Source organism: Monodon monoceros, unplaced genomic scaffold (genome assembly GCF_005190385.1).
Source record: "Monodon monoceros isolate NGI ecotype Baffin Bay Population unplaced genomic scaffold, NGI_Narwhal_1 Super_Scaffold_9, whole genome shotgun sequence".
NCBI classification, from domain to species: domain Eukaryota; kingdom Metazoa; phylum Chordata; class Mammalia; order Artiodactyla; family Monodontidae; genus Monodon; species Monodon monoceros.
Window position 1 is genome coordinate 43,853,372 of NW_021703786.1, and position 26,741 is coordinate 43,880,112.

At 49.0% G+C, this 26,741-nt stretch overlaps 1 protein-coding gene across 5 annotated transcripts in view; it reads right to left on the reverse strand.

The window, feature by feature from the left end:
• The window catches only part of ADPRM (ADP-ribose/CDP-alcohol diphosphatase, manganese dependent), a 382,718-nt gene that overhangs the window by 290,525 nt on the left and 65,452 nt on the right, over nucleotides 1-26,741 (reverse strand). For all 5 annotated transcript variants that reach the window (XR_003791851.1, XR_003791849.1, XR_003791850.1 and 2 more), the window contains exon 3: nucleotides 17,525-17,628. Coding sequence is in view for 1 of the 5 variants with exons in the window: in XM_029210971.1 (XP_029066804.1) it covers nucleotides 17,525-17,628 (104 nt within the window). In the remaining 4 variants the exon portion in view is untranslated. The remainder of the gene's footprint in view (nucleotides 1-17,524; nucleotides 17,629-26,741) is intronic.

The following is a 26,741-nucleotide window of genomic DNA, read 5'->3' on the forward strand; positions in this document are numbered from 1 at the left end:
CTTCCTGGCAGGCGGAGGGGCAGGGGCATGCTGCGGCTCCCACCCCAAATGCCCCGCCGGGGACCAGGTGAGTGCACAGGAGACCTGCCTGGAGGGGTGGCCAGGACGCTGGGACAAGCAGGGGGAGGCTGGAACCCTCTGAGGCTACACAGGCAAGTGGCCCAAAGACTGTCCCCCAGCTGGGGCTTCTGTCAACCAGGAGAACGTGGGGCAGGTACTTCCAGTACCTCATGGAAACTGGAAAGAGGGTCTCCACAGACCCTATGACTTCTGATCCACCACGAATGGTCCTGCCATGCAGAACAGTAAGTTATCCCTTCGGCTTAAAACTTGGAGAAAAGAGCCCATCTCGATTCTCTGTTGGGGAGAATCCTTGCTGGGGAGAAAAGCCTTTAGCCCTAGCAGAGGATGGAAAGTTCCCCGATCCTGCTTATGCCCTTGCCTTGTGAGCTGTTCGCTGCAGCAGGAAACAGAGCAGATCCACCCAGCACGGTCCTTCTCACTTGCTTCCTCCCTGCACCTGCCCAGGTGGGACACACAGGAGGGGGTCAGGACCTGTCTCCACGTCCCCGCTCAGTGCATCTGCCCCCCTCCCAGCAGTGCCCCCACCCCACGCCCCCAGCCAGCCAGCACCCCCCAGCCAGCCCGGGGGACCGGAAGTCAAGGGACCATGGCTGACCATTTCATCCCAGCTGGGCCAGAGCTCGGTGGACCATGTGTAACCAAGGAGGCAGGTAACTGTAAGATTTTTCACATGGGCATGGAAAGCAAAAGATAGAGCTGGTCTGGCCCCCACAAGCCTGAATTAGAGATGGCGAGCTCTCCCCAGGGGACTAAAGTCAGAGTCCTGGTTGGTTTGGTCATCCTCCCCTCCTCCCAGGTGGGCAGGGACCTGCACTCAGGCACAGCCAAGCACTCCACTTTGAGTGCTGCATGTGAGAGCAAAGGTCACTGCTGAGTTGGAAGGAGGAAGTAATAATCGCGTCTTTTCTGGGGGATTCCATGTGACCCTTGGAAGTGAGAGACAGAGTGGCAGTTTGAAGAGGTTTCAGTAGGGGAGGCTAAACTGTCCCCGGCAGGTGAAAGGAAAGAGGTGAGAAGTCAGAGCACCTGGGCCTTGCTCGGAGCAGCACCACTTGTTTGCTGGTGACATTGCACAGGAGGCATCATGCCCTGAGCTTCAGTCTTCCCATCTGTAAAATGGGGATAATGTTACCTGCCCTTGTTGTTGCCATGGTCAAAAAGAGGTAAGGCAGGAAGAGGCTCTTTGCACATAATGTGGTTCTTACACATGCCAAGTGTTGTTACAAACACACAGCAGAGGGGAGTAAACTGACCCAGAGTCCCAGCTGGGGGTACCTTGGTGTGTCTTAAATTGGTAGTGGTGGGGGTCAGCTTGAAACTTCAAAATGTGCATCACGAAACTTCAAAGCAAGAAGGGACCCTGAACTTGTTTGCTCATTCACGAGGATGCGTCAGGCACTGTGCACGGCGGTGCGGGTGCTGGGAAGAGTAAGACACATGAGGTCTCTACCCTCGAGGAGTTCCCGTCAGGCTAGAGACAGACGTTAACCAGACAGTCTGACTAACAAGGTACGATAACAGTCAGGTGAGGACTGGAAGAAAAGGAACACCGCTCCTTGGGAACGTTCAGTAGAGAGGCTGACCCAGAAGGCGCAGTCTTACAGAGAGAGGCAACAGCTTGAGCAAACTTCCTGGGGTAGCAGGAAATAGAAGACAGCAGGGTGATTGAAGGGCAGAGGGCAAGTGCAGGAGAGGGTTAGGGCCCTGCAGTGTGGGGAGGCCAGACCAGGCAGGGCCTAAAAACCCCTCTCAAGGATTTTAGCCATTATTTTAAGAACAATAAGAAGTCATTAAAGAGACGTAAGCAGGGGTGGGGACGACATAATTTGATCTCTGTTTCCAAAAGACTACCTTGGCCGAGGCACGGATGACAGTGATGACAATGATTATGAGCAGTTCAAGTCCACGTGGGGATCTCAGTCACGTGCCTGAACAAGAAGGGTCTCCAGTTCAGTCTCCTTATCCTGCACGCCCTCCCCTCATTACACAGAAGGCAGTTCAATAACCCAGTAGCGAAGACCATGGGTCAAGACCCAGACTGTCTGGTTCGAATACAGTTTTGTTGCTTACTAGCTACGTGGCCTGGGGCAAGTTATGGACTAGCTATGGGCCTAGCTATGACTCCATGCCCCAGTTTCCTAAACTGTAAAACGGAGATGGTACTAATACTAGCCTCTGTTTCAGAGATGATGCTAGTAACAGCCCCGACCTCGTAAGGGCGTTGCAGAGATTAATTTAACGTGCGTATAGCACCGTGTGAGTGACGACTGATAAAACAAGGGGCGCTCTGATAAACCTCTGTCACGACGCAGGTAGCTAGCTGGTCCATTACAGCGGGGTGGGACCTTCCTCTAGGACAGACAACCCTGAAGCATTTCGACCAATTCTTCAAGCAGCATATGGCGTTCAGACTCCTCAGTGGGTGTAAGAATGAGGGCTGCCCCAGAACACCAGACTTCTGTCCAGGCTCAAAGAGACGTCAAAAGTTGTGGGTCCGTGGTAGCCTCCACTGAATACAATCACGCAAATATCTCCTTCACCTTCTCAGTCCCCAAACTCCAAGTTCTGCAGGACCCGAGAGCCAGCTGGCCCTTTTCATCCAGCTTCACCTGGACCCTGCCTCCCCGACAATGTCTGGGGCCGGCCCAGAGTGATGGGTTACACTGGCCTGGGACCCGCTGTGCAGGGGCTCCTCACTTACAGGAGCCGCTCACCACCTCCTGGATGGCCTCAGGCAAGTTATTTGCGTCCCTTTAGAGTAGGAGGTCTGGTCCCCAGGAGCGGGTTCATGCTGTTCTCTGCAGAGGCCACTGGGGGCCGGGGCTGGGGAGGGAGTGAGCAGGCAGGACGCCGGCAGCCCCGCCCCCCCCCCCCCCCCGAGCTGCTGGGTGCTCCGTATGAAAGTTCACACTGAGCTTGCACGTGAGGCTTCATGTGAACGCAAGTTCCGATGCTGAAAGATATTTCTTAAAGGCCTAGACTCAACCCCCTTACTTTGTATGACCTTTGGCCTGGGCATCATCTCCAACCATATTCATGATTTACGGGCAGTTTGTAACTGGCTCTGCTGGTTCCCTAATTCTCAGAGTGGAGCAAAGGGAAGAACACGGGTTCCATGAATTCACAGCCCAGCACGTCCCCCAGTCTCGGCAGGATGGTTGCTAGGACCTCCCCCACCCTACCCAGAGGGAAGCAAACCACGTCCCAGGCAGGAGTCACGACAGGGCAGGGCCACCTGGTCACTAAACCTCCAAGTCCCCCCAGGAGTTTCAGGACGACTGGCTTGTTTTTATCGCTCAACTGTGTATCAAGCGATTCTATCACTTGGTCACTGTATTTCCCGAAGCTTTGTTTGCTCCACGCTCTACTGGCTGAGCATTTCTTGTAGATAAAGTCCCTGCAAAGGCAGGGGAGGACGCTTGTCCTTTAACAAGAGGGTGTGAGACTACACTCCCCCCACAAACACACACACACACACACACCACACATATACCCACAGCCCCGCCCTCCATACACATCCCCCCACGTACATGCACCCAGATTCCCCCCATAAGCACGCCCACAGACACACACACACCCTACACGCACACCCACCTCTCCCATGGCCGCCACACGTCACACGCACCCAACACGCACACAGTCCATCACAGATACACTCACACACCCACACACGCCCACACTCCTCCCCTACACCTTCTACACACATCAATACCCTACACATGCGTCCCTCCCCCACTGCACACACGGTCACACGCACACCCTCACATGGCCTCACACTCACATGGCCTCCACACCCCATCCACCCTGTTCACACACAAACATGCCCTCACACCTGCCACGCGTATTCCAGAAACACACCCCACAGAAACAAACAATCCCGCTCCCCTGCAACCGAAGCCAAAGGGCACGGGAGGCTCACGGCCTCGAGCCCTGGAAAGTTAACTTTTTCCAACACGCAGATTCTCCTCTCTGCCACAGAGGGGCCAGTGGGGCTGCCCACACAGCCAGACGGAAAGGCCTGCACCCCCGCTCGGCACGGGCTGCATGGAGGGCCAGACATTCCTCTAATCCCCGGAGGAATTTTTAACCTAGAGGGAGAGGTAAGGCAAGTACACAGGGCCTCACAAAGAGTACACGGAAGGAGCGCAGTCTCACACGGGCTCTGAAAGCCCAGATGAGGAAGAAGCGCCCCTGGCTGGGTGGGAAAGGGGGTGGTGTGTGGCTTCAGATGTCTGGGTCCTGAGCAACAAGTAAGAACGTGACAGGCAGAGCTGGCGCTCGGGCAGGGCCAGAGGGAAGGACCGCAGAAAGGGAGGAATGAAAGAGTGGCCCAGAAGGGGTGAGCAGACACAGGGGACCGGGGTTAGGGATGCTCATTGCTGAACTCGGAGGATGCTGAAAGCCACATGAGGATTCTGAAACTTAGAAAGCAAGGAGGAATTTTCGATGACTTCACGGCCTGGAGAGCAACACGGCTGGGCTCCGCTTGAGGAAGAGTAACTTGGCGTCATGTGCAGCAGGGGTAAGGGATGAGAGGCACGGGGACGGGGGACCATTGGAAAGCAGGGGTAGTAATAAGAAAAAATGATGGCCACAGGGAGGAGGGGAGAGGGACAGAGAGAGAGCATGGTGGACAACAGACGGACGTCCTGGTGTCCCTCAGGGGGGTAGCGGTGTCAAAGGCTTCAGAAAGCACTGCCACCATGGAACAAGGAGGTCAGGGGAAGGCAGGGGTTTGCTCAAAATGAGGTGTTTTCCTTTGCACGTGCAGAGCTGGGGGTGCAGACGGTATCGATAGGCAGAACTGCCCAACTGGAGTTGAATGTGCAGACTTTCAACTCAGAAGGGCGATCAGGCGTGGAGATGGAGTTAGGGGCTGGAGACAGCACTGCGGACGAGATTGTAAAGGGTGGGAAGGAGGAGGGAAGGAAGGCAGGTCGGGAGCCCAAAGAGGATTTGGGCGGGCAGCAAAGAAGGCAAAGGAGGACACGAGACCAACGGTGAGGGGAACTGACCTTCAAACGCTGCTGAGTCGTAAAGCAGGGTGTAGCCTGAGGAAGGATGATGGGACTTGGCAATGAGCCTTTATCAGTGAGGTTGGGGACAAAAACGAGACTGGTGCGCCTTGTGGAGTGGCTGCTGAGATGTGTAAAGGGGCGAGCGCAGATCAGTCTAAAAAGTCTTTGGCGATGAAATGGAGGGGGTAGGCCAGTAGCCTGACGGCATAGCTGGTCTGAAGTATGGTTTCTTCAGAGGAAGGGGATGCAGAAAATGGAGCAGGATGGCAAGGGCGGGGGGGGGGAAGGAAACCAGCAGAGAGGAAACGAGGACACTGAAGTTACAAATGGAGAAGGATGTCTGGCTGTGCCTGGGGTGCAGGTGGGTGGTGGGGTCCAGAGGCCAGGGAGAGATTTGCTTGGCCTGCAGGGAAGGATGGGGAAAGATAAACGGAGGTTTGGTGAGTGCCTCGGTATTTACTGGGCCACTTATTTTCATGACCTCATTCAGTCCTTACAGCTCTGTGGGTTAGGGGTTCAGATCCCCATTTTACAGGTGAGGAAACTGAGTCTCAAGGTAGTTTCAGGACTAGCCCACTGTACCTGTGCTGTCGAGGGCCAGCATTAGAATGCACAACTGAGTCCAGCGGACTCCAAGAACTATGCTTGTTTTGACAGATTCGAATCTCGGACTGACCCATCTCATCTTCATTTATTCAGCCCAAGTCCCATCTGGTGGAGAAGCAGCAAAGCAAGCGGATGCCCTGTTTCTGCAACACATCCTGTAACAGAACCCGGAAGGAACCAGAGGCTGTGAGGTGGAAGCTCTCAAAGCACCTGCTAGGATGCCCAGGAATGGCCACGAGTGCCTGGCTTCCGGCGGGTTCCAGGCTCCATCAAGAGACCAGCACCCCTGCCCTGGGCCACTGACACCACTGCCGGCACCCCAGCCGTTTGTGAGGGTCTGGGGAGCCCCCAATGTTCACACAGTGGGACTTTTATGGCAATAACCCTGCTGCTGTGGGCTTGCGCACCCAACGAGAAGTCCGTCCAAAGTCCGAATGGGATCTCCTGCAAGCAAGTATCACATGACGTTGCTGCCTCTTCTGCTCTTCGGCTCTTTGGACAGACTGTGTGAGCCCCTGGAGGGCCCACCTCATCCATCTCTGGGTGTCGTCCAGTCGGCACGTGGTAGTGTATTTCAACATGCTGGTTGCCAAGGCAAATGCAGAGCCAGTGCTGAGTGCAGGAGGTCCCCCTCCTCGGTGCTGGACACCCGGAACCACCAGTGCCGCCCCCGACTTGCACGACCGGGCCACGCTGGGGGGCGGGGGTTCACATTGAGCTTTTAGTCAAATGAAACCCTCTGGGCATTTTTCTGACAAGTTTCTGACAAGCGTTTTCTAGACTCTGCTGTGCTGTCCTTGCCTCATTCGTTTCTTGATCCTAAGAGCAGGCCTCTATTTTTATCTTAATTCAATTGCATCTAGCCCAACACAGCCCAACTAGAGCACCTAGCAACCTTCACAGGCTCATCAGACGTGCTCATGCCTGTCACCTGTGCTCGAGCTGCCCCACTAATTTATGTCCCCCAGCTTAATATTGTACTTTTTATTTATATCTCACCCTAAACGTGTATGTGTTTCTTCCAGAAGCTGCCTCAGATCTTTTGTGGTGTGAGGTAGTACCTAAATAAAGAAGCTGATTGGCCTTTTAACACAACATAACCTATTTCTGGGTCTGCATGATTTCATAACTACTCCCAAACTCCCGGCTTTAGGGAATCTTCTTCCCATTCGTTTAACCTGCCTCTGTGCAAATCCCAGAATTCTACATTCAGTACAGCACCTCTTGGGAAGAAACGCACAGAGCCCAGTGGATGGAGACAGTACAAAGGTTATCCTGACACCGTGGAATCTTCTGGAAGCTCTGTGCTCGGCCACCAGGCCAGCTTCTCAGAATTAGGCTGGACTCAGGAACCTGAAGAGATATCATGAAAGAACATTCCAGATAAGGCACCAGAAGAAAGATTCCCCTCCTACCCAGAAGTGTCCTTGACCGTCGTCGCTTGCAATCCTATCGATCTTTCCAGTTGGAAATTTCTCGGTGTGTCAGACCTGACTCCATACATGGAGGAAACATTTCCCTTTGCTTGAAATTGTTAACGTTAGCACGGGAGGGAAAGTCACATATAATCAAAATCACTGAACAATTCCTTAAGAAGACACTTGCTGGTGGCCACATAACTTCTCTTCATGAGACCGAGCCAGGTTTCTATTCTAGAAGTGGAACAGGTTTCTGTTTCTTTGGCTGGGAACCAAATGGAATCGTTGGCTGTCGTTTCACAGCAGCCATGTTGTCGCAAATATGCAAATCTTGAACATCGAGGCTCATGCTCAGCCCAAAGCACGTGCTCACATCTGCGAGAGGCTGGGTGAGCGGCAGCAGCAGGTTCCCACCTCCTGCGCCACCCTCCCTAAAGCGAATCTCCCTCCTCACTTAACGTCTTCCTCCTTCGTTCTTTCTTCTGCTGGATAGTCTGCAATTTAAATGCGTGTATGAGACGGCTCTCCATAGAGAGCATTTGTTCAACTCCTAAGGCCTCCTGAGTTACAGGGTGTGCTCCTGCAGGGTGGGCACCAGACCACTGCTTTGGAGAATGCATGCAGAATACATCTGTGATAGAAAGTAGGGGGCGAAGTGAGTGCAATTCCAGCTGACGACCTGCTGGCCTTTGCATGAACCCCATGGGAGAAAAAGGAGGTCCACATAGGAGGGCTTCCTAGAATTTAGCTTCAACCATCTGGAGACCCCAGTCAAGAGCTGGAACTGAGAAGGCATACTTAGGCAATGCATGTGCAAAGTCGGGGTGTTCCCTCAGAGGCGAGGCTTGGTCCACAACTCAGTATCTACCAGGACAGGACAGTATCTCAAGGACCCCCGACGGCACAAGCACCAAGTTCAACCTCAAAGATGATGAGAGCAGCATTCCATCAACTGGATGCAGATCACCTGGGGATCACATAAATGCAGATTCCAATTCAGTCATCCAGGGAGGGGCCGGGGACTCTGCATTTCTAACAAGTACCCAGGCAGTACCACTGCTGCATTAAAACAAAGAAAGTGTCCTTAAGATAATCTGAAGAGTGAGCATCTTGAACAACGCTGTCATTTTAGAGATGGGGACGCTGAAGCCTGCAGGCGAAGTGAGTTTCCCAGGTTCAAGCCGCTGAAGAGCAGCAGGTCCAGCACCGGGGCCCAGGGCTCCAGGCTGCCGGTCCAGCCCTCTTCCCCGCCCCCGCCCACCCCATGAGCCGCTGACGGGTTCTTCTGAGCCCTGCCGAGCCCTGGGCAGCGTGAGCGAGTGAGCAGGGCAGTGGCCAGGGCAGGTGAGGCAGCTCACACCGCAGGTGAGTCATGAACCGGCGTGGCTCGCTTCAACCTGGCTGTGCCGTGTGCCCGTGAATGTGGTCCTGACCAGGCTTCCATGCTGCTCTGTGTCACTGCAGATTCCAGAGCCATGAGCCCATGGGCACGCATCACGCAAGGCAAGTAGGGTGGAGAGGGAGAAGGAAACAGGAGAGGCTGTGTTTCCACCAGGCAGAGCCACGTGGAACTGGGCTAGGTCTGATCTGGGCTCGTCCTCCCAGTGGGCTGGGCATGGGGAGCCTCCTACCACTCGCAGGGCCATCTTCTCGGCCCCTGCCCCTATCTGTTCCTTTGAACGAAAACTGGACTTTTCCAGTGACCTGACTCAGTCAACTCTGCCACTGACAAGCTAAGTGGCCTTACAGGGGATCCTCACCTATTAGGGGATAATAATAATGACATCACAATCACAGGACCTAATGTGATTCAGCGCTGGCTTTCTGAGACTCACAACCTCCTGAATGTAAATACCTTACAGTGTACTGTTCCTCCTTTGCAGAAGTCAAAACAGAGAGCTGTGAAGTTTAGGTCATCTCCTCAGACGCCTAATGATTCCAGGACTACAGGACCTGTCATTTATAAAGCTATTTACAGTCAAGTCTGCCGCTAATAATCAAGTCTACACTTCACACAACCTCATCCCCACACTTTACTGCAGAGACAACCCACCAGGACCCACAAAGCCGGGGCAGATGGGCATTCTAGGGGCAACGGTGGGTCCACCCCGGCCCTGCAGCCCACCCCCAATCAATGGCCTTAAAGCTCCCCCGATTCAACTCTCCCCTTGGTGAAATTACAGTGCCGTGGAGGAAACTGATCAGAAGCTGAGTCCACCACGTGGAGGCCAGCTCGGAAATGTATTTGCATGAAGGACCAAAGAGCCCTCTGGGTAAAGACGAACCCTAAGGGAAAAGAGAGTCAGGCTGACAAGGGTAGCCCGGTAACAGATACCTAACACAGGCGTGCTTGGCTTCCTGCGTCTCCCAACAACCCTTGCTTGTGCTCAGGGATGAAGGGCTATAAGAAGGATTAGGCCAGTCTGGGGTGAAACTGTATGATATCCGGGTCCATACGCTGTCACTTGGACACACCCAGCACAGACTTGGGTTGTGCTGGTTCCTGGTAGACACAATGATATCTGGCAGAAAAGTGACACAGGAGGTGCTGATAGCTGACTGGACTTGCTGGCGAGTTGAACTGGCTCTTCCAAGACCCCCAAAGTTTCTTGCCAGGGCAGACACACAAGGGGGTGAGGGGCCGGCTGGGAAAAGGCAGGTAACAGTAAATCACTCCTTGTCGGGGACGCTTAGGTGAAAGGTGCAGACAGCTAGAAACCGCAAACCAGCCTGGGAGTGGCAGGTGTCCCTGGGTGAGAAGTGCATGTACTTCTCACTCTGACGGCTAAGCGTGGCAAGTCTGGGGTAGCTGTGTCTGCCTTCCCACCACCACACAGCCTCCTCTCTTCCTTCATTCCTTCACTCAGCACAGATTCACCTCTGGCCTCACTCCTCCTGGATCCCAAAGGCTGCCCCGATGGGGAGATCCTTCAGCACTTGGAGCTGGTCCCTCTCGGGAAAGGGAGGGGGAGGGGACGTACAGATTCCCACCACGCTCCACCTCTGCAATGCCCATGCCGTGCTGGGCTGCGTGCCCCCAAATGCCCCGAGTCAGCGTGCAAAGACACAATCTACACACAGCCTCTGTATTTCACAGGGCAACACCTAGACGCTGCTTCCACATCCAGGCATCCTGTTGGCAAGGATCTCCACGTCCTTCCTTCCTGCCTCTCCTTCCCCAAGCCGACTGCTTCTGCAATAGCAACCCCTCCCCACCCCGGCCACTATGCAGCCGTTTTCCTCTCCACCAGCTTCACTTCCAAGCCAGGGCCTTGCCCTCTTCAGTCTGGATTCTGTTCGCCGGGGCACCATACCGCCAGCACACAGCCTCAGCTCAGATGTCCTCTCACCCGACCCCATCTTTCTGACCAGCCTTCCTCACCCCCATCATCCCGGGACTCCGGGGCCAAAGTTTGCGGAGTCCACATCTACCCTGCCAACCAGAGCCTCCAGGCCCTGCCCAGAGTCTCTCCTTCTGAAGAGTCCAGGCCAAGGCAGCCACCCTAGGCCTCTGCCGTCGCCTGGAACAATGAAGCAGGGACTCTCAAGGTGCAGTCCTGGGACCAGCAGGTCAGTCTCACTGGGGAATTTCCTTAGAAGGGCAAAGGCTCCGGCCCTGGTTGGGTAACCAACTCATCCCAGTTTGCCTGCCTCAGTGCTGGGGATTCCTATCCCAGACCTGAAATGAGAGGCTCTGGGGGCGGGGCCCAGCAATCAGGTTCACCAAGCCATGAGGGGATTCTGATGCACCCTCAAGTCTAAGACCCTCTACGGGAAAGGAGCTTTGAAGCCAAACCTGTGCTTGGAGGTTGTCCTCCGGGTGACCCCATCTCCTCCACCGGCTCCCCTCCCTGGTTCAAGGACAGCAGACCTTGTCCACCATCACATGGAGTCCTGGCCAGGCTGTACCAGCCCCAGGCGGCTCTATCAGCTCTGAGGGACCTCGCATCCTGGCCAGCCCGTACTGTCCCGAATCACCTGCCACTAGTGTCCCTTGCCGGCCAGGGGCTGGTTTTTTCCCCTTGTTTCTTCTGCATTTCAGTTTTCAAGAAATTTAAGTTTCCCATTGTTTCAGAAGAAAGTCAAGAGGGGGAAGCGGCTGGAGCTGCTGGAGGAAAAAGGAGAGAAGAGGCAGGAGAAAACTCTGGGGGAAAAAGGGTGGAAGGCACTGAGGAAGTGAGATGGTGGAAGGAGATGAAAGGAAGGCTGGGCTGGGGAAAGGTGAGAGGAGAGCCATGGGAGACAAGCTGAGACGGGAGCAAATGGGGAAAGAGCGTGTCCCACGGTGTGCTTCGTGGGCCAGGAGTGGCAGCAGCCTCGCCTGGAACCGGGCTCCACCTGCAAATTCTGGATCTCACCCCAGACCTTCTCAGCCAGAAAACCTGGGACTTTTAAAAGTCTTCCCAGTAACTGGGATGCGCACTACAGCTTGAGAATCACTGGGCTGAATAGTTCTCTTGTTTATTTAAGCAGGCATGCTGCCCCTCCATCCTGGATTCCAGTGTTGTTTTGAATTTCTGCCTGGGGCATGGTGACTCGGAAGAGTCCTAATGTGACCCTCACACACACACCACCTCTTGGCCTAATGACCTCCAGAGATGGGAAGAAACAGCTGTAACATCCTCCTTCTCCTCCATCACTCTCATTGTACCACTGGTACCACCAGCCTCTGGCAGCTCTAGACTGTGCAGTCTTTTTCTGGGAGGTTTTGGGCCTGAAAAGAACTCTAAGGCGCCCCTGGGTCCCGTGTTACTTCCCAACCAGTTTAACATCAAGGACCGCCTTTATTATTTTTCTCCCATTTCTCCCATATTGTCTTGAAATATGTTGTCTGCCAAAGAGACTAATCATTAAGGAATAATTAATTCAGTTCCCCGTGATTTATTAATCAACCACATCCATAACTGGGTATGCAAAAAGTAGAAAACAGATGTATTATGGTTTCCATTAGAGTTTTTGAAACATTTAAAACAATACATTACAACTACCATGAACCCCTGGGCGTCTGGGGAAGAACAGATGAAACCAGAGATTCCAGATCTCAGCTGCCTGGGTGAACAAAGGTAGTATGAGGAAAGGTAAAACAATAAACAAAGCGTTTACAGGCTCCTGCCGCTGTCCCTGCACCCAACCCGCTCAGGGCTTGGCCCCTTCCAGGAACTCTACCCTCCCTCTGGCTCTGGGTTTCTCCAAAGGGCATCTCACAGACGCACCAACAAGGCCAGTCCTAACCCAGTGAGGCTCGCGGGCCCCCCTCCTGCCCTGCCCCCCTTACCAGACCCCACCTCTTCCTCCTGCAAACACAGGAGTTGGTTTTCAGTCTCCACCATTAAACACACCGGCGCCCCCAAAAGATGCCAGGCTAACGGGGCGGGGAGGGGGGAGGGGCACGGTCCACAGTGCGATTCTAGGTGCTAGAGAAATGATTGCTGCCATTTCTGCCTACGGAGCCCCTGTCCAGACACAAATGCGTGGGAGAGTGGAGCTGGATCCCTCTTCCCCTCCAGTGACTAAGGCTTTGCTACTGCTTTGGCTGGGTGGGCCTGCCTCTCATTGCTCAGGACACCTGTCAACCAAGGCATCTCAAGGCAGAGGAGAGAAGGAACAGGACTGGGGAAGGAGCTAGGAGAGCCCTGCCCCAAACAAGAAGTTTCTCGACAACTTCTTTCTATCTTTAAAATCTGTATGAATGTTGCCATTTTATTCCACAATACATTTGTGCTTGTTCACTACTTTAAAGATGTTCCCAAATCTTCAAATACAATTGGCGTCGTTTTACCTGTGGGTTTGCTCTTCCCGACACAAGGACACGGACCCCAGAGGGCCAAGCAGCCCAGATGGGAAGGAATTCTCACTGCTGGTAGTAGTTCTTTCCCTTGAGGCTCCTCGGCCAATCCTGGGTGGACGTCTGCCAGTTCACCCGGCAGACAACCGGGCAAGCCCAGCCGCGTCCAGACATCCCAACTGCACATCAGGAAGCACCACTCTTGTCCAGGCTCCGTGTTTCCATCTGAGAAAGCTGAGGCCCCAGCATGCTGAGTGACTCAGCCAAGGCCACACCACCTGTTATTGACAGAGCCTGAACACGCGTTTTCTGACTCCCGACCTACTTACTGCTCTTTCTGCCATCCCATCCTTCCTCTCTAGGTGAGGACAAAGGACTGGCAGTGAAACAAGGACCGTCTCAAGGATGAGCACCTGGTCAGCAAGCCAGGTGGACCAGACTGCGTTCAAGGGAACTATTCTGTACCTCTCCTGTAAAACGGGAATGTCACTGCCAGCAGTATACACTCCAGAGGATTGTTTGAGACGTGCGCTGGGGAACAGACATAAGGGCTTCGGAAAAGTATGAACAAACTTGATCCCGTGCTGGGGAGGCTTGGCTGAGGCTTTGTTCCCTCCACATGTGTCCTTCTTCTCGGCCTGTCTGCAGCAGCCCAGCACACACATGGGCTGAAGTGTGGGAAGCTGACCCTGAAATAGTGATGGCCAGCCTGCCACATGGACCACATCCCACCATCGCGCCTCCAAAGCCCACAGAAGGCGTCACTCAAGGCTCTTGTGACTGGGCCACTGGGCCCGCCGTGGCCTCCACCCAGGGCCACAGGCGCCACCACCAACCCAGTGAAGCGGGTTCCTGACAGGAAACTCACTCATCATTCTTATCACCTACAGTTTATATGAGCCAGTTGTCAGGGGTCAATTACGCGGGCGAACTAAGACGAGCCACCACGAGGGATGGACACCTACAACTCACACACCCCACGCCCTGTGCCACAAGCGATTCAGACTGGAAAGAGCCCCGATTAATAACAAGCTTACTAATCAATGTCGTTCTGCATGAAATCTATACTACTTAATACTATAATCTATAATATTTCCACTGTCCTTCATCCTAAATCCCTCTTGGCCTACTTGACTGGGTGAGGGTCTTCATATATAACTTTATAAATGAGTTTGGTAGGTCTGGTACTGAACAGAAAAAAAAAAAAAAAAAAGAAACAACCCTGTTTCCCCATAAACCAATAAGCTTACAAAGAGAACTCAGAGAAGGTCTAGAGATGGAATTTAAAGTGTGAAAGCAAGAAAGGGTAAATGAAGAGGAGGATTGCTTGGAACGGGCAGTTACATGCTTCCAACCTGAACCAAACAAGCTAGTGGAGTGGCCTGAGGCTGTGTGCTTGTTACTTACCTCATCCACAGACAGATCCAGCTCTGTGTTATAAATAGCTTTACACTTGAAGAGTTTTTTGAATGTGCTGGATGAGAGCAGATGGGAGGGGGTGGAAGTGAGGGAAGCAGAAAGGCAACCAGATGAGAAATTCAGAGTCCTACCCCCCCGCCCACTACTACCACACACACTTCCAATGCCCTGAATCTTGGAGGTGGGGTAAGAGTCACATAAGAGACAGCCACAAATGGTACTCCAGCAATGGAGCTTTAATTTGGAGGGTAGTCTAGGAGTGAGCATAATATAAAACACCACAGTTTGATGGTAAACCCCCCAAAGTAGAAAGTTAATAGCTGATTTGACCCTCATGCAAAGTGTAATGCAAAGTTTCCCCTCATTATTGCAAACACACACACACTCACACTAACACTCACACTCACCTGTGGTCCCTCTCCCCTTGCTGGTGACCCTCCACCTGTCTCTACCTTCAGCTGAGGTAAAGACAGCTTTGGACTAGAAGAAGTCAGACCTGGGTTCTAGTTTTAACTCTGCAACTTGCTGGCCAAATGACTTTGTCACTAAACCTCCCTTGGAGACTCCAATTTCATCTGTAAAATGGGCTCTTGTAACCATCAAGTGAGATACATACAGTAATAGCCAAAGAGGAAGGCAAATAAGCACATGAAAAATGTTCAACATCATTATCCATTAACAGGCAAATTAAACCCACAGTGAAATATCCCTACGCACATATTCAGGTAGCTAAAATTTAAAAGACTGACCTCACCAAATGCTGGCAAGGATGTGGCGTAACTGTAACTCTCATGCATTGCTGATGGGAATGTAAAATGTCATATGATCCAGTCATTCTAGTCCTAGGTATTTACCCAAGGGAAAGAATGTATACATCTGTACAAAGATTTGTACACAGATGTTTATAGCAGCTTTATTTGTAATAGTCAAAATTGGAAACAACTGGGGATTCCCTGGTGGCACAGTGATTAAGAATGCGCCTGCCAATGCAGGGGACACGGGTTCAAGCCCTGGTCCAGGAAGATCCCACATGCCGCGGAGCAACTAAGCCCGCGCACCACAACTACTGAGCCTGTGCTCTAGAGGCCACAAGCCACAACTACTGAAGCCCGCGCACTTAGAGCCCATGCTCCGCAACAAGAGAAGCCACCGCAATGAGAAGCCCACGCACTGCAATGAAGAGTAGCCCCTGCTCGCGGCAACCAGAGAAACGCCCGCGCGCAGAAACAAAGACCCAACGCAGCCAAAAATAAAATAAATAAAATAAAATAAATACATTTATTAAAGAAGAAAAAAAATTCCATGCTAAAATTGGAAACAACTGAATATCCATCAATCTTTCAACAGGTGAGTAGATACACAAACTGCTGCATATCCATACAGGGGACTAGTACTGCTCAGCAGTAACGAATTATTTTTTATTGGAGTATAATTGCTTTACAGTGTTGTGCTAGTTTCTGTTATACAGTGAAGTGAATCAGCTATACGTACACTTATATCCCCTCCCTCTTGGACCTCCTTCCCACCCCATCCCCCCATCCCACTCATCTAGGTCGTCACAGAGCACTGAGCTGAGCGTCCTGTGCTCTATAGCACGTTCCCTCTAGCTATCTATTTTACGCATGGTAGTGTATATATGTCAATCCTAATCTCCAAATTCGTCCCACGCTCCCCTTCCCCCACTGTGTCTACATGTCTGTTCTCTACGTCTACATCTCTATTCCTACCCTGCAAATGGGTTCATCTGTACCATTTTTCTATATTCCACATATATGCATTAATATACAATATTTGTTTTTCTCTTTCAGGCTTACTTCACTCTGTATGACAAGCTCTAGGTCCATCCACATCTCTACAAATGACCCAATTTCGTTCCTTTTTATGGCTCAGTAATATTCCATTGTATATATGTACCACATCTTCTTTATCCATTCTTCAGTAATGAATTACTGATAAAGCCAATGACAAGGATGAATCTCTAGATAATGCTGAGGGAAAGAAGCCTGATGTAGGGACTTCCCTGGTGGCCCAGTGGATAAGACTCTACATTCCCGATGCAGAAGGCCCAGGTTTGATCCCTGGTCAGGCAACTACATCCCACATGCATGCCGCAACTAAGAGTTCGCATGCCACAACTAAGGAGCCTGTGTGCTGCAACTAAGGAGCTGGTGAGCCACAACTAAGGAGCCTGCGAGCTGCAACTAAGTAGCCCGCAAGCTGCAACTAAGAAGCCCACCTGCTGGAACTAAGACCTGGTGCAACCAAGTAATAAATAAATAATTATATATAAAAAAAAGAAGCCTGATGTAAAAGAGCACATATTGTATGTTTCCCTCTATATAAAACTCAAGAAAATGAAAACTAAGCTAGAGGAACAGAAAATAGTTCCCTGGAGGTGGGGCGGGAGTGAAGGGAATTGGACAGGGAGAGAGGGATTTCAAAATTTAGCACAGGGATTAAGAGAGTAGCTGCTTATCTTACTCGCCATTCCAGATTCCATAGCAGATATTACCAGCTGACCACAATGCTTTCCTGCATATACAGGCAGGTACCACACCCACTGATGTTTGTCCTGAGTCCTTCTCCTTGGGTCTGCCATCAGATGACTGAGCCCTGGGGTTAGTCCGTACTTTTGGCATTCATTTCTTCATCCTCTCTGCCAAAAGGTCAAATTTATCTGCCCAAAGGCTCAGTCCAGCTTGGGAAATGTATGGGAAATATACCACTTCCCCTTGCTGTAGCTGCTTTCTGTAGTCCCAGCCTCCTAGAACAAGGGGACTGCCACGGGGGCATGATGGCCACAGCTGACTGCACGGATAACAAAATTGACATGAGGGCAAAACAGACTGTGGGGCTGTTTCTGAGGAGACGCAGTACAACTCCTTTGGTGCGCCCCGTGATGGCAGGGATCTCTGTCCATCTGGTTCTTTGATATATTCCAAACACCTAGCACAATGGTTGGCACGTAGTAGATACTCAATAAGTACTCACTGAAAGAATGAATGATAAACATTCTAAATTCTTCTTCTTTCTCTTTTTCCCATCAAAAGACCATTTGTTTTTCCATTGATTTCTAGCTGTTTTTCCACTGAGAGCAGAGATCAATCTAATATCACTTGTTCACAGCCTACTACTGCATTGCAAATGATTTCAAGTCAGAGCCTGGCAAATCTGGAGCCACTAGAGGGTCTTACCTGAAACATTAGGTTGTAGCAGTAGCGGGAGGCAGGAGGAGTTTGAACAGAAAGTGCCAGACCTCTGGGTCCCAGGCAGGTCCACGGATGCTGCACACTGACTCCTGGGGAGAAAGATCCATAGATCTTTGAATTTCATTAAAGAGTGTTAATGCTGTGTTTTTGTGATTATGGGTATGACATGAAAATTAAACTACATTAGTGTTGTTTATAGATTTTGGAGAACTAAGACAGGGAGAAAAATTTATGAAAACTCATTTTAGCTGCATAATGCTAATTACCTATTTACACGAGCTACTTACCATTAATTCATAATTACTCTATACACAAAGAAATTGCACATACATTACATCTATGTCAGATGGATTCCGAGGCTTTATTTGAAACACTGTTAAGGATTTGGTCTCCTAATTAAGCATTTGCCCGTGACTTTAAGAAGATTTGTCTCATGCATTTCAAATCCCAGCCGACATTAGGATCACTTGGGGAGGTTTTAAAAAAAAGCCAATGAAAATGAACATGATATTTGGGATTTGTTTAAAATGATCCAACACAGAAAATGGGGTGGGGAGCAGGAAAGATGAAACAAAATTGATGAAACGCTGATAATCGTTAGAGCTGACTGATGGAGGTTCATTCATACAATTACCTCTATTTTATGTATGTTTTAGAATTACCTCAATAGAAAGATATGTGGGGAATTTCTTTGCACAGCTGTGAGAGGACAGAATACACTAACACAGACCTGGGGATATGGATGTTTCAGTTACTGGACACTTCCACCTCCATTAGCACATTTGCATTCCCTGCCACCAAAATAATTCTTACTTGAACAATTCTCGGTGGTTCTATCTTCTATCTATCTCTCTATCTATCTATCTATCTATGTATCTATGTATCTATTATGTATGTATGTATCTATCTAATCTATCTATGTATCTCTATCTTTATCTCTCTATCTCTCTATCTATATCTATCTATCTATCTATCTATCTATCATCTATCTATCTATCTATCTATCACTCCCTAGACCAATTCAATCAGAACGTCTGACGGAGGGGGCCCACACATATTCTAAAGTATCCAGATGACTCTAATGTGTGGCCAGGGTTGAGAACCACCAGGAAGGGAAAGTTTCTCAGGGCAAACCTCAGGTCAATTTTTTTTTTAATTAAATAAGCTGCTTTGACATGTCTACGAGAGCACGGACTACACACAGGAAGGCCTGGGTGGCAATAATAATCACCACCAGTTACAACGTTTCTCATATGTGTCACTGGGTGGGTTCCTTTACGTACATAAACTCATGTACTCTCCACAGCTACCTTATAAAGAAACTGAGGCTGGAAGAGGAGAAGTAATTGTCCCAGGGTCAATGGCTCCTAAGTGGCTGAGCTGGGATTCAATCCCTATCAATCAAAACTCTTTCTGCTCCAGCTTCTCTGAGTGTCGAAACAGAGGAATTAAGAGGTCCATGTCTCTTAAACCACCAACCATCTGCCAACCCATCCTCTGTTTATTTGTCTCCGCAGCCTCCCTGGATAGCTTATGTTCTCACTCTTCTAACCTATATTCCAGCCAAAGTGACTCCTTTCACCCTGCTTCTCCAAGTCTCCCCATTTCTGCATATAAATGTTCAAAACCCTTACAGAATGATAGTATTCTGTTGCCCACACCCACTTTGGGTGGATCTATAAAAATCTGTCCTAGAAACGGTTTTCCTTTATTTAAAAAACATGTTCACCACATTCCATGTTTCATGTTTATAGCCACATGTTTGGTCAGGTCTCAGAGCAGTGTGACAACAAACCAACAGAGCTGAGTAACCAAGATTAATTCCAAAATAACTCAAGTTCTTGATGGCATGTTTAATGTCCGTAGGTGTAAGACGTAAGGTGACTACAATATAAGGGGAAAGGGCAAAGGTACCTAGTTGTGAGATGGTGTCTACATTCTACTGGAAGTGGTGCAATACTGATTCTAAGTAAACTGAGAAGACAAAAAATAAAAGAGAACAAAGAGAAACAAATAATAAAATGGTAGCCCTAAATCCAAGACACAGATTAAAAGAGACTGTGCCAATGGATTTTTTAAAATTATTATAAGTTGCCTACAAGAAACTCACTTTAAAGATAATATTGGTATGTCGGGCTTCCCTGGTGGCACAGTGGTTGAGAGTCCGCCTGCCGATGCAGGGGACACGGGTTCGTGCCCTGGTCTAGGAAGATCCCACATGCTGTGGAGCGGCTGGGCCCGTGAGCCATGGCCGCTGAGCCTGCGCATCCGGAGCCTGTGCTCCGCAACGGGAGAGGCCATAGCAGTGAGAGGCCCGCGTACCGCAAAAAAAAAAAAATAAATTTTTTAATTTTAAAAAATAAATATTCGTATGTTAAAAGTAAATAAATGGAAAAAGATATATCATGCAAACTAACCAAAAGAAAGTTGGAGTGTCTATATTAATAACAGACAAAGCAGACTTCAGAGCAAAGAAAATTACCAGGGATAAAGAGGGACGTTACATAATTATAAGAGGGTCAATTCACCAGAAGGCAGAACAACCATTTAACGGATATACACCTAATAACAGACACAAAAACTTACGGAACTGAAAGGAGAAATAGAAATAGACTAATTCACAATTTGTTAGGAGACTTCAGCTCCTCGCTCAATATTTGATAGAACTAGCAGAGAGAAAACCAACAAGGTTTCAACTATAAACTATATGGTTCTTCGGTCCTATCAGAACTGATAAACCATAAAACAATGGACTCTAACTGACCTTTATAAGACATTCCAGTCAACAGCAGCAGAATATACATTCCTTTCAAGTGCACATGGAACATTCACAAAAATGTCTATGACAGACCATATGCTGGGTCATTGAACAAATCTTAAATTTAAATGAATTGAAATCATACGATATATGTTCTCTGATTATAATGTAATTAAAATTGAAATCAATAATAGAAAGAAAAATTTCCACCCAGGGGACCACCCTGGAGGTGCAGTGGTTAAGAATCCGCCTGCCAATGCAAGGGACAAAGGTTCGAGCCCCGGTCCAGGGAGATCCCACATGCTGCGGAGCAACTAAGCCCGTGCACCACAACTACTGAGCCTGCAAGCCACAACTATTGAGCCCATGTGCCACAACGACTGAAGCCCGTGTGCCTAGAGCCCGTACTCCGCAACAAGAGAAGTCACCACAATGAGAAGCCCACGCACCGCAACGAAGAGTAGCCCCTGCTTGCCGCAACTAGAGAAAGCCCACACACAGCAACAAAGACCCAACGCAGGCAAAAATAATTAATTAAAATAAATAAATGAAGCTAGATAGCTTAAAACATACTAAAAAAAAATTTCCACCCAGAAGGAGAAGAGAGAGAGAGAAAGGGCCTGAGAAAATATTTGAAGAGATAATAGCTGAAAACGTCCCTAACATGGGAAAGGAAATACTCAAGTCTAGGAAGCACAGAGAGTCCCATACAGGACAAACCCAAGGAGAAACATGCTGAGAAAAATCTCCAAACACTTGGAAATCAAACAGTACACTGCTAAATAATTCACGGACCAAACACGAAGTCTCAAGGAAAATTAGAAAATATTTTGAAGTGAACAACAAATACAACCTATTTGTGCAATATGGCTGAAGTAAGGATTAGAGGGAAATTAATAGCTTTAAATGCTTATATTTGAAAATAAAGAATAGCTCTCATGAGCATAGATGTAAAAATCCTCAATAAAATATAAGCAAGTTGAATCCAGCAATATATAAGAACAATATACCACGACCAAGTAGAGTTTATCCCAGGAATGTAAGGCAGGTTAGACAAAAAGTACTTAGACCTGGCAGCAAAAGAATGATTCATTCTTAAAGATTTATAAGTTGGACTTCATCAAAATTAAAAACCAGAAAAGGTTTTTGTTTGGTTGGTTTTTTGGCAGCGAAAACTGCAAAAGATACTGTTAAACAAATGAAAAGAGAAACTACAGTCTGGGAAAAAAGATTTTCAAATCACATACCCAACAAAATTCTTGTATCCAGAGTATATAAAGAATTTAATATATACAGAATTCTCAAAATTCAGTAAGAAGAAAATAACCCAATTTGAAAATGGGCAAAAGAGTGCAACAGACACTTCACCAAAGTTCACCACATGAGAGTAAATATGTTCAACATCAATAAGCCTGAGAAAAACGCAAATTAAAGCCACCCCAAGACACCACGACATACTTATTAGAATGACTAAAATGAAAAATACTGACAGTACCAAGTGCTAGCAAGGGTGTTGAGCAGCTAGAATGCTCATTCATTGCTGGTGGAAATGGAAAGTAGTCCAAGCCACTCTGAAAAACAGTTTGACAACTTCTTTCTTTTTTAAATTGAAATATAGTCGATTTACAGTATTACGTTAGTTTCAGGTACAGCAAAGTAATTCAGTTATATATACATTTCAGGCTATTTTCCATTATAGGTTATTACAAGATATTGAATATTGTTCCCTATGTCATACAGTAAATCCTTGTTGATTGTCTATTTTATATACAGTAGTGTGTATTATGTTAACTCTATACTCCTAATTTATCCTCGCCACTCCCCTTCCCTTTTGGTAACCATAAGTTCGTTTTCTATGTTTCACAACTTCTTATAAAGTTAAACACACACTTACCAGATGACCCATGAATCCCACTCCTGAATATTTTCCTCAACAAAAGTGGAAAGTTATGTTCACACAAAACCATAAATCTTTATAGCAGCTCTACTCATAACTGCCCCAAACTGGAAGCCACCCAAATGTCCTTTAAGTAGTGATTCAATAAACAAACTGTGGTACATCCACACAGTGAAATACTACGCAGCAAAAAAAGGAACATGGGGCTTCCCTGGTGGCACAGTGGTTGAGAGTCCGCCTGCCGATGCAGGGGACGCGGGTTCGCGCCCTGGTCCGGGAAGATCCCACATGCTGCGGAGCGGCTGGGCCCATGAGCCATGGCTGCTGAGCGTGCGTGTCCGGAGCCTGTGCTCCGCAACGGGAGAGGCTGCGACAGTGAGAGGCCTGCTATCGCAACAAAAAAACCAACAACAACAAAACATTCTAGGCTTTGCAGGCCAGGTATTATCTCATTTTCCCCTTCCCCCCCTCCCCCCCCCCTCCTCTTCCTCCTCCCCCTCCCCCCCCTCCCCCCCCCCCCCCTCCCCCCCTCCCCCTCCTCCTCCTCCCCTCCCCCTCCCCCTCCCCCTCCTCCTTCTCCTCCTCTCCATCCTCCTCCTCCTCCTCCTCTTATTCTCCTCCTTCTCCTCTTTCCTCTTCAACAAACCCTCTAAAAACATAAAAACTGTCCTGGCCACAGGCAGTACAAAAGCAGGCAGCAGGCTGGATTTAGCCCCCAGGCTGCAGCAGGCTGACCCCATCCTAGGTCAATAATTCTCAAACATTAGTCCTTGGACCAGAGATGAAGCAGCATAGTGTCCTGCTGGTAAACTGGCTCTCATAAACCAAAACCCTCATCTTGCAGCATTTGCCAATTTCCATGGTGTAAAATGCTCCCACCGTGCCCAGTCTCAGACTACTAATGTGATGTCACTGAACCAGAGCTGTGAAGAGACATGCAGTCTTCCAGCCAGGACCAGGCAGCTCCAGCCCATCACTTTACCGGCATCGGCTGGGAAGCTGCTTAGCAAAGCACCCCTGGAAATTCTGGCACCGAGTACGGGAAACACTGTCCTTGGTTCTATGAGGTAGCAATCTGCTGATCCAGTCATTCAACAATGTTTATACAAGGCCCTGTACTAAGCCTGAGGAACGTCCCCACCCTCAAGGAGGCCAGAGTCTAGAAGAGACCTCACAAGCGGGCATTTATGACAACAGACTGTGATAAGTGGGTTCAGATGTTGAGACAGCACAAAGAAGGGGCAGCTAACTTGTTTGGGAAAATTATCCATGACTTGCAAATAAGACAAAAAGATGACTGTGTGGCCATTTAAAGCTATGCTGGAGCATTTTCTAAGAAGCCCACTGGAGGGTCACCTGACCTCTATGGGAACGTATCTTGACAAATTCTTGATTAGAGCTCGGGCATAAAATTAGAAGTTAACTCATATAAAACAGGTCAAGAGAGATTTTTTTTTTCTGTCCAGTAAATAAGTATAGAAATAAAAACTGACACTAATACTTTCTAATTCCAGTATGATTAAGTTCTTTATATACCACAGCTAGGAAGGAAAATAAAGGGAAAAGAACAGGATCACCTTGCCTAGCTCTGGTCCCCTACATTGTGAAACCTTGGCTATTTCCCATAAACCTGCAATATCTCCCTAACAATATCCACGTACCCTTGATTTTTACTATGCTGGTATCTGAAGATATGCCATGACCTTTAGGATTATGATAATGATCTGAGAAAACTGGTGTTTTTCACCATGAAAAGGCTAATTTAAACTTGATAACCTTGGTGATTTTGCAGCTTTTTTCTTTAAATGCTCATTGTGTTTTATATTTGGCAAGCCAGCCCTTCTGAAGCCTCATTCTCTGACATCTTTGAAAGTAAACTTTTTCTTTCACTTCCTAAACACTATCATCTCTGAGTCTTTGATGGAAGATAACGCAATGGGTGACTTTTTATTGCCCTGTTGGATATTAACCAGTTTTACACTGAACTGTAAAAGGTGAATTGGTACTTTTATCTCAGCATTCTTTTTTCCACTGACTGCATAAATCCCAATTTTTCATATCTTTAGTCAACCAGCTATTTTTCTTTCTGTCGATGCCCTCATGTATCAGGTAGCTTCAGCTGTGTAACAAAACCCCAAACTGAATGGCTTCAAACAAGAGCCATTTATTCAGCTCCTGATTCTTCATGTTGGCTGGGAAGTTCTTCTGGTCTGGGATGGCATGAGTAGACCCTACTGGACATGATTATGCACCTGTAGTTAGCTGGCAGGACACCTGGCACCTGAGTGATCTAAAACATCCTTGCTTACGTGTCAGGGGATTGGCCAGCTAATGACCAGAGCAAGAGGGACAATTGGAACTGTGTCTCCCATCATCCAGCAGGCTAGCCCGAGCTTTTTATATAATGGTTGCTGGATTCCAAGAGCAGCAAGTGAGGGCAAGCACCAATATGCAAGTACTTTTCGAGTTTCTGCTTATTCCTCCTTTGTTATTGTGTCATTGGTCAAAGGATGTCACAGGGTGGGAAGGTATAGATACAGGGAGGCGTGGATAAATTGGAGACCTTACTGTAACAATTTATCACACCTCATTCATGAGTTGAATGAAAGTTTGGCACGTGTGTTAGAGAATTAAGCTCTTACAGGATGAAGAGATGCCCAAGGGGAACGCTGTAAAAAGACAGGGGTCAAAAAAGTGAAGAAGCAGTGAAGGGAAGTGCGCTCCAGGCAGAGGGAATAGTATATGCAAAGTCCTAGAGGTGGGGCTGCAAAGCCTGCTCCAGAAAGCTGCACACTGTGGCTGGAACGAAAGGCAAACCTAGTCTACCTGGATTTAAAACTTCTAGGTAGGCTATCAATGGCCAGAGCATTTTAATATGAAACTTTAACTGTTTTTGCTTTTTTTACTTTTTTGCTTTGTTTTTGCTTTTGTTACTTATCTCTGCCTTCTGAAAACAGTTGCATGCCCTGGAAGAAGCGAGATGGTCTTTGGTTGGTTGAGGATCAAGGTGTAATGGGCCATTGTGGCCTACAATGAAAGAACAAACAGAGGGAAGCCCTTGCCTCTGGGGAAAGGAAGGATTACTCACAGACTTCAAAGGAGGTTCCAGGAAGAAGGGAAGAGAAGCAGATATTAGAGGGGACTGGCAGGAAGCTGGGTGTGATCCTGGGGAATGTGCCCAAGAAGGGGGAGGGCATGCACTTGGGAAGAGCTGGGGGTGGGGAGAACCTGGCAAAAGACCACTGTGAAGGGCCTTGTTGTAGGATCCAGAGGCTGCATAGGCTCCCAGCCTCCACCGTCTCCACTCAAGCTATTCCTCCCGCGGTGGCCAGTGAGGACTTTGCTTTGACGGCACCCAGCAATTTCCCAGTGACGTCTCACCTTGGTCCCTATCTGAGTACCTCATCCTGGAAAACCCTCTCTCCATGTCCCCCAAGCTCCCATAAGCCTAAGAAAAAGATCACTGGGGACCTGGCATGCTAATGAGACAGTGGATTAAGGGGCATCCCCTTCCTTCTGTATCTGTTTTTTAGGGTCTGATGGAGTGAAGTGAGACTGCACTGGATCAGCCAAAGAACCCCAAGCCTTCGCGGCCACGGCCGATTTCACAGCAGTACACTGGCCAGCTCAAACGCCTAACCCCTCCCCAGAGGCAATCACTGTGACTTGTCCCATGTGTGTTATTCCAAAAGCTTTGTGTGCATTTACACCCACTGAGCCTTGACATCCACAACTGTGGATTTCAGATGTGTTCTCAAACAGTTAAAGAAAGAGGGGAAAAAGCCTAAACAAACAACCTAGGTTCTTATAAGAAAACTGGATGAAAGTCGCTGGGTTGGCTCTCTGAAAGGATTGAGTGATTTTATGCAAAGTAACCCATACGGGGTTGGGGGGGTGGGGTCGGTGGGTCAGGTTCAAAAACAGCGGGGATGAGCGATGTAGCTTCATATCCAAAGTCGCTCTTCCTTAACTGCAGGAAGAAGCGTCAGTCAGCTTCTACAATTACCGCCTTGACACCTCCATCCAGCTCTCCTGATCACAGAGAGGAAAGAAAGCTACAGTGACTTGCAAGGAATGGGCCCCTGGGAGAAGAAAATGAGATTCTCCCCCTTAAACTCCAGAGGGGAGGGAGGAGCAAAGAAAGCCAGATTGACAGGGGAGCAGCTCAAAAGCTAATTAAGTCTTCACAGGAGCCAAGCGGGCCTCTCGCTGGTTCACTGCCAGCAAGCAAAGCTTTTCGATGTTGCTCTGAAATCTGGGCAGGCAGAGCCAACTCCAGGCCCCAGAATGAGGGCTGGTGGTACAGTTGCCAGAAATCTCAGGAAAGGAGGAAACTAAGAAGGAGCCCCTGGGCAGAATGAAGATCACCACCTAATTGTGCAAAGACAGCGTGAGAACGGCATTCAAAATCTTATCTTGAGAGCTTCCCTGGTGGCGCAGTGGTTAGGAATCCACCTGCCAATGCAGGGGACACGGGTTCGAGCCCTGGTCCTGGAAGATCCCACATGCCGCGGAGCAGCTAAGCCCATGTGCCACAACTGCTGAGC